The 15,695-nt window shown below is 38.6% G+C and overlaps 1 protein-coding gene across 4 annotated transcripts in view; it reads right to left on the reverse strand.

Annotated features, from left to right (window-relative positions):
- Window positions 1–3,065: 3,065 nt before the first annotated feature.
- GADL1 (glutamate decarboxylase like 1) overlaps window positions 3,066–15,695 on the reverse strand; it is a 164,826-nt gene continuing 152,196 nt past the window's right edge. For all 4 annotated transcript variants that reach the window (XM_071429423.1, XM_071429421.1, XM_071429422.1 and 1 more), the window contains one exon: window positions 3,066–5,755. In XM_071429423.1, coding sequence (XP_071285524.1) covers window positions 5,582–5,755 — 174 coding nt within the window. In that variant the 3' untranslated portion in view covers window positions 3,066–5,581. The remainder of the gene's footprint in view (window positions 5,756–15,695) is intronic.

Here is a 15,695-nt window from a genome sequence, read left to right on the forward strand (position 1 = left end):
CTAGTCTAGAAAATCAAGTTTTTATTCCCATAAAACTCTCTGGCTAGTCTAGCAACACTCTCTCTGCTAAGCCCATATCAGAGTATGCCCCATTTTTCACTCACTGCTGTCTCCTGTTAGTGACTTCTTCCACAATTTTTCTAACGCTATGGTACAAGTTTTTACAAAAAAAGAAGTTTTAAGTTCCTTGTGTATCATTCATCTGTAAAAGAGGACAAGTAATATTTCTCTCTGCCACTCTTTGTCTTACTCAGTTTCTCAAGGCCAAACTGGTCTCCCATGTGAAGTCTTGATTTTGGTGTTACCATAGTTTCAGCAGAAGCTGTGGCTGCTCATCATCTGAGCATCTGGACAAATCCATTACTGGAAAAAGGAAGGCAAAACATCCCATCAGGATAACCTGAGCACTACTTTTGCTTCAAATTTCAATTGTAGCCCTTATGCTACTCTCACATTTTTCCTACAGCTCCAAATACTGAAAATACCCCTCTGGAAAATAATTTTAGAGGCATGAGAGAGGGTACAGAAACAAAGAAAGAATAAAAATCCATATCAACTGGCATGAAAAGAAAGGATGGATCAAGCTGCCAGTGTCAGTGCCTGACAGATTTAAGGAATCACTTCCCAGAATGACAAGCTGGGTGAGTTTCTTGGAAGAATGGTGTTGTGCACAGTCCTAAAGAAAAATGTTACTTTCCATGGGTCTGTGCTATTTCATGGCAAGTGCTTTCATCAAACTTTCCATTTTTAAATAGCTTTGTACAAGTTATAATAAATAAATAACTTCATCAAATCAGAACATCTGTGTTTGACAGAATTATTAGGAGTCCATACCTCTCACTTTCTATTATTTGCCTTCATCCTTAATAAAATTAAAGATTTTACAAGTTTTCTTTAATGAATTTTAGAAATGCGATTTATTGTTCTTTAGTTGTACATGAGCTACCAAGGCTGAAAGTGGTCTTCTCTCTTGGACTTTTTAAAGATTACCCTTTCAGTGTCACTGCTTTAAAACAAACTATAGCTTGATATATACAAAAATCATCAAAATATGACAAAGTGTCCAGACTTCTGGAAGGGCTTCTTTAGGATATTGGATGGGCCATGGCATGCTGGGGCAGATTGCTGCAGTGCCAAGGCATGCACAAGTCCTTTGATAACTCCATGACTGGAACAGTTTCCCTTGCTCCACTCCTGCAGCACAGGCACACAGCAATTCACTTAGCAGAGGTTAATCATTCACACAGCCATGCTGTGGGCTTGCCTTGAAACCTCTGACATTCTCTTTTTTGTTCCTCTTACAGAGCGAATTTCCTTGTTTTGCTTTATTTCTCAAAGTAATTTTTTGGTTGATTATTGTGCAGTTACAGAATTAGAGTAATAACATCTAATTGTACATCTGAAGAAAAAACATGTAATTGTGGGAGACTAGATTCATTTTAAAGAAAAAAAACCCTCCACCAGGGTTTCTTGTGGTGTGCACAGTGCATTTGCCAGGCAGTGTGGCTTTGATTGCATCTAACCTGCAATTAGCATGAGCAATTAAGACAAAATTAACCTGTGCAATTGTATTATTTCAGGATTTAACAGTAGCAATATTTAGCAGTTACTGCACTAGAAACAGTGCTCATAAGCTCAAATAATTAGCAGCATTTACCAGTTACACCACAGAAAGGAGGACAGGAATGAGTGGGCTGTACCTGCAACATCTGATTTCCAACAATTGATTTTCCACATGTTACTCAGCCACTGAAAAACCAGGAAAGGAGCCAATGGGGAAGAGAGGCTGGGCAGATTTGGCACAGTAGAAAATGTGGGACTCAAATGTCACTTTTAGCTCACTTTCGGCTTGTCACACAACTCCTCAGTGACCTAACAGAAGAGATCAAACTCAACATTTAGTAATTCTGAATTACTCTCCTCTGCCTTCAGTGTTTCATATCAGTTTTGTAAGCCCTATCACAACACTTGGAGATTTAAAAATAAAAATCACTTGAGCATGAATAAGTACTGTGGGCTGTGTGTATGAGGAAGCCACAAGCACGTAACAGGTTTTTACATACCTTTACTTGGCATTCTGGGAATGTAACTCAAGCAGTTCGATTAGGCTTTTCTTAAAGAACATTTCTTGTTCTCTAAGGACAGGTCAAATAATATTTGAAAAGCATCTTAATGCATCACTGAAGGATACAAATGAAAGTATGCTTCAATTCAGTCTCACAAAACAAAGATAAATCTGAATCTCTAGGCACAAACATAAAACAGATAAACTGAGGTGTTCAGAGGGCCAAACTGGTGTTGAAATGAGAGATCCCAGTGATATGACTCAGAGTCCAATCCAGCAAGTTTCCAGTTAAATCAGTGGGAGTTAGAAGAACTAAAATCATATGTAACCAGACTGTGATGATTAGTGCTCATTTATTACAGAAAATCATAATAGAAATCCTGAGAAATCCTGAGACAGGGACTGCTGGCTCTAGGCACAATGACTCATGTGGGTGATTTTGCACATGAACCCATCACAAAATGCTCAAAGTTTTCACAAGATGCAGCCATGCAACTAAGAGTAAAATCTACCTCTGTATCCCTTCTAAATATTTCTTTCCTTTTCTGTTCAAAAAATTATTAGAGGTAGACCCAAGAAATTACAGACAACAAATGGATCAGCTTCTATAGTGATTTATGCATGTACCTCACTACTTCTAGAACTTTGTTTAGCATCCTGATTGATGGAGCTTGCCAGTAAATATGAGAGGAAGCTCATGGGTCAATCCCAACTAGCTAGTATAGCAAAAAAATAATAAAAATTAAACATCTTTTTGCACAGACAATTTAGCTTCTGCATTTGAAAGCAGGAGTAAGATAAATCGTGACATGTTTTCACCCAAAATGTTTATCAAAGATGATGTGGGCACAGCACACAGATAAACCACATCCTGAAGCAGGGTTAAACTAGGTTTCACATTTTAAAGCTGAAGTGCTATTTATCTGGAGTGCTTAGAGGTACCTTCTTTGTTTGTTTGTATATGCAGCTTTAGATTGACAAATGACAAAGACAGCCTGTATTTATAAGGGTGTCATCTACTTCACTTTTTATTAAAATCACCAGCTACAAAATAGACATTTTGTACATACTACTCCAACATAAGTAATTATGAGAAAATTACATTAGTCCTGAAATGAAACCATCATATTGTGCACCTGGGACATGGTAAAGGGTCAGAAAAAATGGAAAATATATGGAGATTGGATAAGGTACTCACATCACACTGGAAGGTTAACCTATAGCTTCAAAGAAATTAGTGAATGTGATGATCAGAGACTTATTTTCTGCAACTATGAAAAAAATTCCAGTTTACTCTCGCTTAAAAATACTATAGCCACTACTGCTACAGAAAGGAACTGTGTTACTTCTGCCTGACATGTGCAATTAGTGCCACAGTGTCTGGAGAACACAAAGAGAAACAAGACAGTAACACTTTTTTGATCATGGTCGTGCCACAAAACACCACAGACCAAATTCTTAGCTGATGAAAGGTGTTATAACCTCTCCATGAATCAAAAAATCAGGTACTCACCAAGAATCTGGACCATAAACAAAACATCCTGACACTGTATTCTGTCTTTCCCTTCAAGGTCAAAAAAAGAGAAGGAGAAGGGGTAATGGTCCTGTCTAACTCAAGATGAAAGAGCAAAGTTGTCCCCTTCATGCAGCATTCCTTGTGCACTCTGCACTCCACCCTGAGGGACTGGGAGGCAAAAAAAGCCTTATGGGCCCTGAATTTAGGCTTCCCAAGATCAGGATAACTGGTATAGCCAGAAGCACACTCTGTCAACAAATGATGGAGTGATTTGTGGTATTGAAGAGCAAAACCCAGGGGCCACGTTGTGATATTCATTTTATTATCAAATGGGTTTTGCTTGAAGTCCAGTAGGATAGCACAAGTATATCCACTTCCAGAACACTGTTAAGGGCACCTGTCAAGGGCTGCAGATGACCCTTGCTTTTAACTACTGCTCTGATTGTGTGACCCCCCTGGTTATCATGACCTTGTTCAGCTTTGCTCACCATCATCCTGGAGACTGGAAGTAGGAATTTCATGCAATGTTGGATCCTAGTACAATGTAGGAAATGAAAACAGGGAAGCTTTGTGTTTATAGACAGCTTTCAGGAGGACAGAAAACATTATAGCAGGAAGGTTCATAGTGGTCAGTGCTACCTCAAATACAGAATAAGGAGCAAACAGCAAAACATTAACGTTGAGCAGATGTTGATTACAAGGTGAAAGACATGGCTATTTCCATTGTAACAACTTCATCACAAGAAATACATTCCTATCTTTATAAAATGGATTATTTTTATGGAATAAAAAACAGATGAAAAGTATAGTCTAATTCTCACCACAAAGACAAAGCACAGAACTTAATTTTGTAATTTAAGATTGACCAAAACTGTTCAAACTATTCATATCCTAAAATCACAGGAAGACCTTCTCTGATCACCCTACAGTAACAGCAGAGTAAAATTACAAATTATACACTGATAACATTAGATCAAGTCATCTCAAATCTGTAGGAAAATACAAACAAACAATGACAAATAAACAGTTTTGCTATATTATTAATATAAAGTAATCATGCATAAAAAATATATATCTTCCAGGTAAATATATATTTTTTCTCTGTTAAAATTTTAAAGTGCATCTAAAAGCTTCTAAATAAATCTTTACACTTTAAAAATAAATGAAGGTGAACGGCAATTCAGAAATTATAGGTAACTCCTGTTGACAAAGAAGCAAGAAGTTCTAAATGTTATTCCAATATTTTCAGCTCTCCTAAAGTGGTAATATTTTGGATGGGCAACACTGGCAAACACTGACTGGACCAAATTACTGCATTTCATAGAATCACAAAATCCTGTGGGCTGCAAGGGACCTTAAAAGGTCATCTGGTTCAACCTGCTCCCACCAGGGTCAATATTGGTTACTCAGGGCTTGGTGCAGGAGGTTCCTCCTGGTGTGATGACAGCACTGAGCCTCCTTGCACTGTCTGCCTGTGCTCACCGTGGGCAATGCACCTAGTTAGGTGGCCTTGAGGAAATCAATTCACATAACTTCACAATTTCCAGTCTTATCATGTTAATTACCAAACTAAAATATTGACAGAGTAGATAAGAGAATTAACTAGCATGTTAAGGCTTACTGACAAATCCACTCGTAATAGCAACTTCAGAGGAATTTTGCCTGCATGCATAAGTGACCAGTTTGAGCTACACTGTGCACAGGCACCCAGTAAATAGCTGCCTTTCCTGGGGCACAGCCACCATTCCCAGGGGAAACACTTCCCAGAATGGCAGCAATGGTGCTGGAAGCACCAGCCTGCCCCCCAGCCCCTGTCAGCAAATGCTTTCCTGTGAAGGGGTGTTCTACCTGCAGAGTTCTCAACACCAATCTATAAAATTACAGTTTCCAAACTATTTGTTAAGCTTTTTACTACTTTCCACAAAATAGCACCAGAATGCTGCTGCCACTCTCTCCATAAATACCACACGTGAGCAGCACCTGATGCTGTGGAGCTGCAGCTACAAGTCCTTAGCAAGAAGCTCGATTTCATGCAGCAGGAAGTCCATGTCCTCTCGGCTAACCTGTGGGCTGATAACCACCTGGCGGAAGAAGTTGACTTTGCCCCTGTGAGGCTGGTACCCAAGCATCATGCTGCCCTTCTTCATCATCCTCTCCTTAATTATAGGAGCAACCTGAAAGTAGAGACAAAAAAAAAAAAAGGTTTGATGTCACATTCAGAAATACAGCAAGTTCCTGAAAGAATTGGAGCAAGATCTAAACCCTGGTGTTTGAGGCATTGATCAGTGACATGGGAAAGGCTGGGTGAAGGTCTCCACTCTTCCTGCTTTAGATTAAAGGTCTGAACTCAGGAAGAACATCAGCTGCAGCTAGTTAAAGGCAGGGTTTGTCTCCTTGTGCTAACCAGGCTAAGCATGACTTGTTGTCCTTGATGACCCTTCTCCACCACATCTGCAAAGCAGCTGTCCCTAGAGGACATTCTGCATTGAAACCCTGTGAAATTCAAGTTGCCAAAAAACTCAGTGTGATGCAATATTAAAGACAAGGCCTGATCCTGCCGTGTGAGATTTCATCTCATAGATTTACGATGTGAGTAGCTTTTGGCTACACCAATCTTGTGTTGCATGGGATGAAATCTTACTGCAGAAAAAAATCCATGAGTGAGACTGGCAGAGTCAGGTCCTTATAGAAGAGCATTTGATCTCATCCCAGCAGGGCTCTTAACTTTGGCCAATTAATCTTGTGCATAGCTTAAAGCGTGTGAGTAGTTCTGCATTGTCATGCTTGAAATAGGTCCTAAGCTTAAATGCATTTCTGGACTATTCCTTGGAAGGCAGAACTAAGTATTTTGACAGGAGTATATTTTAAAAGATCTTGCATTTTAATGTATTAGTAATAACACCAAGGTATTTCAGAAGAGTGAGTTCCTCTCCTTCTCTTTGTGATGGTTTGATTTTGAGCTAAGAAAATAGGTGTGTGACAACCTTGCTTTCTGCATGAATTTATTTCAGCAATAAAAGTTTGTGCCTGATTTGCAAAAGAAAAATGATGATGCTGAACTTACCTAATAGCTTTATTTTTACATTACATATTTCAGTAGACTTTTTTGCTTAGATAAAGTTCTCAACACTAACAGTCTAGCTTTGCTGTGTTTCTTTAGTGGCCAAGCCCCCTGAGAAGGGGTCACAGCAGCAGAGAGGCAGCTGCCATTTCCTCAGAACAACATCCCAACGGCACAGACGTGAACTGCAACTAGTTATTTCTAAATGTATTCATCTAGTTTGCTTGTGGGAGTAGTGTGCAAATTAATAATAAATTTAATTTAATTTATTTCTTAAAAAATAAAATAAAATCCTCTCCACTTCAGAGCAAACATATTCCAAACTGCACCTACACCAGCTGTGTCCTGACATTACCTTGACACTATGATGTTGTGCCCCCCAGGTGGTGTGCTGGGCACCATGTACACACAGAAAAGAAAAAATTCCTCCACCTCTGTCCTTGACAGAGCCCCCAGGTGACTTCTGCTCATGGAATAAAGACACTACAAGTGCAAGGGGAGAAGTGAATTCTTCTTAATACACTTTCTCAGGCTCTTTTTTAAGATTCAAATCCCTATGGCAGCTTTTAGCCTTTATTGATGTTCCATCACAGTTATTTCATCTTTTGTATCACACTATTGATTCTTTTCATCCCAACACCTGGTGCTCCATAATCCATCATCCCAAAATGTGCAGTAGTGCAAACAGAGGCCATGAAAGCAAAAACATTTACAGCTTTAGTAATTTGAAGACTGTAAATACACTGCATTTCTGTAGGTCTTTTCTCGTGGAAAGGAAAGGTAGAAAAACCTCACTTTCATGATCTCCTTTATTATCTCGTTCATCCTCCATGCTAATGAACCTGTCCTCTTAATTTGAAATGTGTCCCTCCCTTTTTGAAAGCAAAACAAAATCTTCCTAAATAAATAAAACAAAACAAAAAATTGATTTATAAGCTTTTGATGGGATTGGTTTTGGAAAGACTTTCCATCACATATTTTGCACGTTCTTTTCGTTAAAGTGGTGCAGTCAGTGTAACAAAACTGTCAAGGATCCTATCCACAGAAAACAATAAGGAATGGAATCTGTGTTCAAACGTTTAAGCACATGTCTCACAAAAGAACCATTAAATGATACCTGCATGCTGAGGCTTGGGCTTGAGTGGCACAGGGTATGACTGCTAACAGAAGGGAAAGGCAGCTACCACTTTGCAGCAGAAAAAATGGACCTGTAAGAAACTAATTGCCTAGTGAGGAGTTCAATGAGTTTAATTCTCACTGAAGTCAATGAGAAATGAGGTTGCTCAAATATCAGAAAGAGCTGCACAGCCCCATTCAGGATAAGGTCCTTCGAAAGCAATTTAGTGAGAGTGAGATTGCTTCACCAGTCCAATTATTTTCCTACAGAACTTTGTTCAAATTGCAAATCTAATTCTTTATGTGGCCCATCTGTGGAGCAGTCTCAGAATTTTAAGTGTAATATATCCTAAACCTGAAGGTCTCTTCTCTCCTTTGCTCCCCTCACCTCTTCCTTCCCACTGCTAGTCTCCCCTGCCAATTTTCCCTGGGGATTATTGTTTCAAACACTCACTACAGCAGAATAAAAGCTATCAGACAGGTTCTTCTTCCACCTCAGAATGTGGGGAGGAGGTGCCATGTGTGCAAGGCCATTCTACACCAGAGTTTCCCACACTGCACTGTGCAGCCAGAGCCCAGGGAGCTTTGCCTAAGGATTGATGGGTGCATCACAGTCCATCTGTGCAGAGCTACACAGTGGCTGTAACAGCTCATACCTCCCTTACTCCTGATAGCAGAGCTTTTTAAAACAGAACTAAGATTGCAGAGTAGTTTAGCTCCTTCTCTACCTACTTGAGTGACAGGGTAATCTCTTTTCCCACTCTCAGCCAGCACTCAGCAACACTACCAACAATAAAAAGTTTTGGCCCTAAACTTTAAGCTGTTTCTATCAAGAGTCCAGACCCCAGCTGATCCTCATGCATATTTACATGGAAGATGCCAATGCTTCTTCCCAGCACATATACACACAGAGCAGTTTGATAAGTAGCTGGGATCAGCTGAGACACTACAGCTGAAGTATCTAGTGCTCCACAGGGACCAGAAGAGAAACAGATGTCCTTCTCCATATCTCAAGTATCCTTGAGAAAAGTGATTCTGCACAATCACACCAAAGCACAACTTTTTTTTTTTACTTTTAAACCACTGTGTCCTGCTAATTGATCCATCAATGACATTTAATCCGAATTTCTCCAACACGTTAAGAATCTCCATCAGGCTCAGGTTATAACAGCATAGCAAACTTCAGCAACCACCATTACAGTCTGACAACAAAAGGATTGAGCACATTCTCAGCAGGAGAATCCCATACCCAGTGTCTCCAAGAGTTAGGTCCCAAATTTGGACCATAAAAATCTATTTAGAGGACTTGACAAAAGTCCTATTTGAGAAAATTTCTTCTTCCAAATAGCAAGGCCTCCAAAACTATTCTCACCTTGGTCAAGCTATGCAAGCCTTATTCTTAGGCCAAGAACAGCCCTCAAGCACATGGGTTTGTTGTGCAAAGAGAAACAGGCAGAGCAGCTCTGTTAAATAGGTTATGTTCTCCATTGAATAGGTAATGACTCCATTAGTCATGGCAGAGTATTATGCTTTGGAAGTCAATCACCATTAGCTGCCTTTTGGTGAACATTATGGACATTTGTAAGCACTGGTTTGTAGATTTTATTCTAACAACAAAACAAAAAAGAAAAATCACAAGATAACAAAGTGCTTAATTTGTTCAAAGCATATAATCTCGTTGACTTCTAAAATACATACCCCACAACCACCAGTTTGTAGTTCAAGTTGTACACTTGGTCCAAAATAGCAGATACCTTCTGATGTGAAAGAACAGAACAGAGTTATCTGGCTCCTTTGTTCATACAAGGTAAATGCACTGAGCCCCCAGCCCCAACTGCACTGGTGCTGCTGGGTATAGATAGCTAAATAACTTGTCCTAAAGAGAAGCAGAATTCCCCAAAATATGCTATCTTGGGGGTTTTTTTGTTGTTGTTGTTGTTTGGGTTTTTTTTCTCTGAAGCAAAGAAATCAGCACCTACTGTTTTAATTAACCCCCTGCTTTCCTACACTAATGTTGTCCTTGGCAATTGCAATTAACAGATATGCTGAAAGTGCAAGAAAGCTCAGCAACCTGACAACTGCAGACTGGCTTGCTGATAATGGAAGACCACGTCAACCTTGATTATAAATTTCTTTCTCTAGTACCCTCCTTTAATCTGTAAGTGACCTCATTTTAGACCTAATTGAGTATTTTCAAACTGTCCGATCACAAATTATATTCCATGCCCCTGACACATCTGTTACCTGCATGCCACCAGGCACTGCCCTCATTCTCACAGACTCCAGCTGGATTTCTCCAGTCATGCCTGATGCTACATATCACAACAGTTTGTTCCAAACTGTAGGCTAGAGGCTATAAGCTTTAAAAGCAACATTATATTGGGTTTTTGTTTGTTTGGGTTTTTTTGGGGGTTTTTGTTTTGTTTTGTTTTTTGGTTTTTTTTGTTTAAACACGAAGATAAAAGGAGTGAGTTGCAAAATTGCTAACAATGCTGGGTAAAAGTATTCTGCTAAGCAATGATTTTATGAAAATATATTGCTTCAGGGGAAGAAAAAAAAAGTGAATTTGAAAAATAGGCTAAGATATAATCAGCCAGAAAAATAGAGAAACCAGAAAAGACTAAACTTTTTCTAAACTTTGGAAACAAACATATTTTGAGTATTTGTTTCAAAATACTGTTTTCAATTAAAACTTAGATTCAATTGAAAATTGACCCATTTTTATTAAACCCATAGAAAAGGACTGAGAAAATTTAAACTATGCAAATTGCTTCATTTTAGCTTGCCTGAAAACAACTTTCTGATCAACTAGACCCAAGAATTTCTTCCAGTTTCTCAATTCAATGGCCAAGCAAAAAAGAAATTCATTATTTGTAAAACCATAAGTATGTGAGATCAAATGTTTTATATAAGCTGACACTGCTTAAATAAAACATCTGTAGAATTGTTGTCCCTTGGAAAAGAGAAGAAAGTATGAGAAAACTCATGGGACTACCCATTCTGTTGGCCAAACCTCTCTGGACTTCCCATGTGAATAGCTTTGAGTAGTGTGGATGAGTCTAAATGTGCTGACCCAGCAAGGACTACAAAGACAGAATGCCTACAAAAACTAGTGTTAATATTGGCAACTGCTATCAGAATCATTTTTCCAAATCTTTTGAACAGTTCCCAGGTGGTTGAGCATCTCTGCAACACGAAGCTGAAGAGTTATTCCAGTTGCTGGCAGCAGTAACTCCCAGTCACGGGACCCCATTCTGCTTCCCCTGGTATTAATTTCCAAAATGCCACAGACTTCAATGGAAGCAGAATGCAATTATCTAAATTTCCTGCCTAAGCCTCTGCTTCAGGTGGCAGTTTGCAAACAGCTTTCAGCTTTTTCTACGGAAAGCCACATTCACAGTAAATCAATAACCTTTCTAGGGATCCATAAAAGCAGGCTAGACAGCTTTGGAAAAACAGGAGCATATTAGCAGCTCAAACTATTTCTCTTCCTCAAATACAGCCTTGATTAAGTTTTCCAAGGTACAGAATACCACGTGAGGAACTGGCTGAAGATTCGTAGCTAAAAAACAAAAAAGCTGCCCTTTTGAAAAAATGGAAAGATCACATTCTCACGATTTCAGAGATATGGGAAACAAATTTTGTGTTCTTGTCTAAATTGTTCCTTGCAATGGAAGACAAGTTTATACAGAACAGTCCCTCTCATCTGACCACAAAAATCTATTTTGTCTCCCCCAGAAGGGGCAAATTTTCATTTGGAAGTTCATGATTTTTACTTAAAAGGCAACTATTGGCTGTTTAAAATCTGACAAGTTATTTTTCCTGCTAGAAATTACCAGTTTGAATTCAAGCATTTTCATAACAAAACAACCATTGTACAGCTTAAAATTGCTTAAAAAAAAAAAAAAGGTCAATACAATAAAAGCCCAATTTATGAAGTATTTGGACACAATCTTAAATTTTTACATAATGATTATCAATTTCAGGGGGTTTTCACAATACAGTTTCTTATCTTGGTTAAATGATAGAATAGGGTTTTGAAGTACTGGACACAGACTCCACAAACAGGACTGGTCCCAAACCCTGCCAGAGGCTGTTTGGACAAATGACTACATCTCTTTTGGGTAAGACTTCTTTTTTCCTATATAATCCTTCAAAACACTGAAGTCTTTATGTGGTCATACATTGGTGAGGGTTGGTCTCTTCTCTCAAGTAACAAGCAATAGGACAAGAATAAATGGCCTCAAGTTTTACCAGAGAAGGTTTAGATGGGATATATTGGAAAATTTCTTCACTGAAAGGATTGTGAGGCACTGGAGGAGTCTAGGGAAGTGATTGAATCAGCATCCCTGGGTGGGTATTTAAAAGTCATGTCAATGGTTTAGTGATGGACTTGGCAGTGCTGGGTTAATGGTTGAACTCAATGACCTAAAAGGCCTTTTCCAACCTAAATGATCCCATGATCCTGTGATTCTATCTATTGCAATTGGCCAACCCACTACACTCTAAAACAAGAGGGCAGAGCATTCACAAGGTATGATATATGTATTTTATAATTTCTGTGTTAAGCAGGTCTCACAAATACCTGCCACAACATGCCTGCTGCATCTCCCAGCATGGCTGCAGAAGATAAGCTTAATATCAATTATACCAGTCAGTATCAGGTAAGAACAGTAGCTGACATTTTAATATCCATCACTGGATGCAATACAAATGAACAAAACACTTTTCTTGGTTGGCTGTAATCACAAACCTAGCTAAATACTATAAATATTTGGAAATAATAGTGCTTTTGTCATATTTTAATGCCGAGAAAATATATTCCCCACTGTTAAATATCTTTTCTTGCCTTTTGCTGCAACATCAGTTGCTGGCTTTAAAACAGGCTTTTCCCCTCCTGGTGATAATTAAAAACAAACTCAGACCATTTTTCAGCTGTCACAGCAACCAGGACAATCGAAATACCAAATATTTGCACACCCAATCACAGCTTTGTTCCTGTAGCCAAGGCTCTCTGTAAAACCCAAACATGTTTTTCTTTTGTCTAGAATTTGTTCTGGGCCCACATCCCTAAACCACTAATAAATTATTGCCTTACACTATTGCGCCAGTGTTCCCTTGTGCCACACCACGCAACAAAAGCAGAAATAAGTGTATTTGTCAAAATAGCAGTAACCACTTCCACGTTCTTTGGGCAACTAAAATACCAAAGAACAGATGCTGCTGCATTTTTGTCCCAGAACTAACATTCTTTGTGCACCTTTGACTCACACTCAGGGCTGCACAGTATGTCCACATTACCATATATTGCACATCACCTTCCCATCCACTGCTTTTTGCCAGAGGACTTGTTATGAATCCCACAAATCCCCGAAAACTACCTGAATAATAGGAGACGGTGGGCTGGCTTCAGATTTTGATTGTCTTCAACGACTTTTTTAGGATGGTCATTTATAAAGAGATTTATATATAAAGAGGCAAGAGAAAACAGCCTTCAGACAAAGCATTGGCCTCTGAAAAGGAGGAGCCAGGACAAACAGCCCCCAGAAAAGAATCAGCACTTGAACAAGTTTGTGTGTGTTTTTACTTACAGCTAAAAAGTACATTGGTGAACAACATGGTTTTCCATGTGCATGGTCCCATGTCTGCTTCTGTCTGAGCATATGTGGTTTTTCAAGACAATTCACATGGAATTCTTATTATTTTTCTGTCATTTCTGTGTTGCTTTACCAAGATCTTATTAACAAGCCATGTAGAAAGTGCAGGCATTAAGAAAACTCCAGAAGCTAGCACACAACACTATGATTCCAGTGTTCTCATCTGTTCAAAAGAGTTGAGCACTAATGTTTTTATAGAAGTAATTATTTAAAAAGCTTCACAGCTTACACAAGGCTCCTTGTGCACCATTTTATTAAGTTCCCCTTTTAGTGACTAAGCTCCTCTTCTCCATCCAGGATGAAAGGGTATCATGTCGTCTTGAAAGCATGAGTAACAAAAAAATCTATCCTTTTTGGTTTGCATGCACAGGGCTGAGATTCCCTTCTACTCCCCTGAGGGAATAAAGAAATCATAGTGCAATGTGAATGTCTGGGGCAGGGAGGGACACCTTACAAAAGGAGACAGTTGCATTATCTGGTGACACATGTTCAAAAATTCAACATGCTTCTAGTGTAAAAAAAGGAATGTCACTTCAGAAACTTGGAATTATTCCCCACTGTTAAGATCTTATTTACTATCAGCACAAGTCAGCTTCTGGTATAAGATACCAGCACCTTTATTTTCAGTACAGTAAGAATTACAGACCAGCAATGCATATTCTTTAACGAGACCTAAAGAAAAATGTGTATTTCAACAAAATTAGGTAACTTTCGTACCTTCTTTTTTTCTCCTTAAAGTCATCATACTGACTTTCTCAGAGACTGCATACAATTCCTTGGGGAGCATGAAGGGATGGTGTCTACCATGACCCAAAATGCTAACACAAAAGCAAGGTAGTTGTCTAAATTAAGAATTAGGTACTCACCTAATTTAACATAGTAAATTATCCCATTTGCCCCTCCACACAGTGAAATACAAGACCAATAATTGTCAGTTATCAAAATTATTTTTCTACCTGAGACTCCTTTTTGTGAAGCCTGATATGGCTATGAAATAAAAGCCACTGAGCCCTATCAAAGTCAACCCAACATTTTTCCCACGTACATCTTGCCCCCAGACAATGTTCACTCTAGCTCAACCTTGCTCCTCTCCTCATTCCCAGTGAGCTGTTTTATCTTTTTTTTTTTTTTTATTCCCAACTGAAACCCAACATATGTTACAAACCTCTGTGATTAATGCATGGGCAACCAGGAAACTGAAAGAACAAAGCAGAATCTCTAGGGCGTCAAAAATGTGCAATTCTATTGCAGTCTGAAAGGGTGAAAAATGAAAGGAAAAATAATGATTTGCACCTATGAGTATTTGCAAACTAAACACTCAGAGTATAGGTAATGATGATTAATAACAGTCTGAGGTAAGTAGAGCTAGACTGCAGTCAATCCCTAGATAATTTAAGGTCACTTGAAGGGGGAACAGTAGACTGGGCACAAAATTTAGGAACCATTTTCCAAGGATTTGTTACCTCAAAGGAAAACACAGAAATAAAAGGTCTGCTAACCTTGGGCCTAAACCCTTAGAGATATAGATATAGCTCAGTATTCAGAGGCACAGATGAAATTTTCTGCTCCTGTACACCAAATTGCTCTGAGGACTGTATTCTTTCACCAGTCTGATCAGGTATTCCCTACTTACCATGGTAAATGACACCATTTCCCTTAGTGCCACATCTACCTATAAATCACACACAATCAGAAAATAAAAGCAGGGTGAAGTACTTGCATGTTTTTGTCAGGGTTTTGCACCAGCACAAATAATCTTACAGAGAAGGAGAGAGAGCAAGAACAATGTTTTGAGCTTTGAAAGCAATTATGATCTGCTACACAAAACTTATCCATTAAAGTCTGATAGATTCCACTTCCTTTATTGAAAAAGTTCTGCAGAACTCCATAAATACAAATAATCATCCTACAAAAATTTAGAAGTTTTCTGATTGGTCAATTTGCCTAGAAAAAGTTCTCAACATTAATCAACATTCACCTACAGAATTCTGCCATTGAAGTCACAGGGAGTTTTATAGCTAAATTCACCTGTGATGGAGTTAGACTAACCCATGTTTCCTTATAAATATCACTCATTAAATTATCTATTAAATTTGAAAGGAAGGTCTGAATATATGTTGAATGGATATGCTGAATGGATATCAGCCTCAAGTTTCAACTAGATTAGAGAAATGCTTCTCAGTTATAATTTTCTTAGACTTGTAGATATTTCTAACCATATTGACCCCTTTGGAGAGTAACAAGAAACCCCTCCCTTGTATGTATGAAAAAGAAACACAT

The sequence above is a fragment of the Agelaius tricolor genome, unplaced genomic scaffold, assembly GCF_023055355.1.
Source record: "Agelaius tricolor isolate 1412-34295 unplaced genomic scaffold, bAgeTri1.0.p SCAF_6, whole genome shotgun sequence".
Classification (NCBI taxonomy): Eukaryota; Metazoa; Chordata; class Aves; order Passeriformes; family Icteridae; genus Agelaius; species Agelaius tricolor.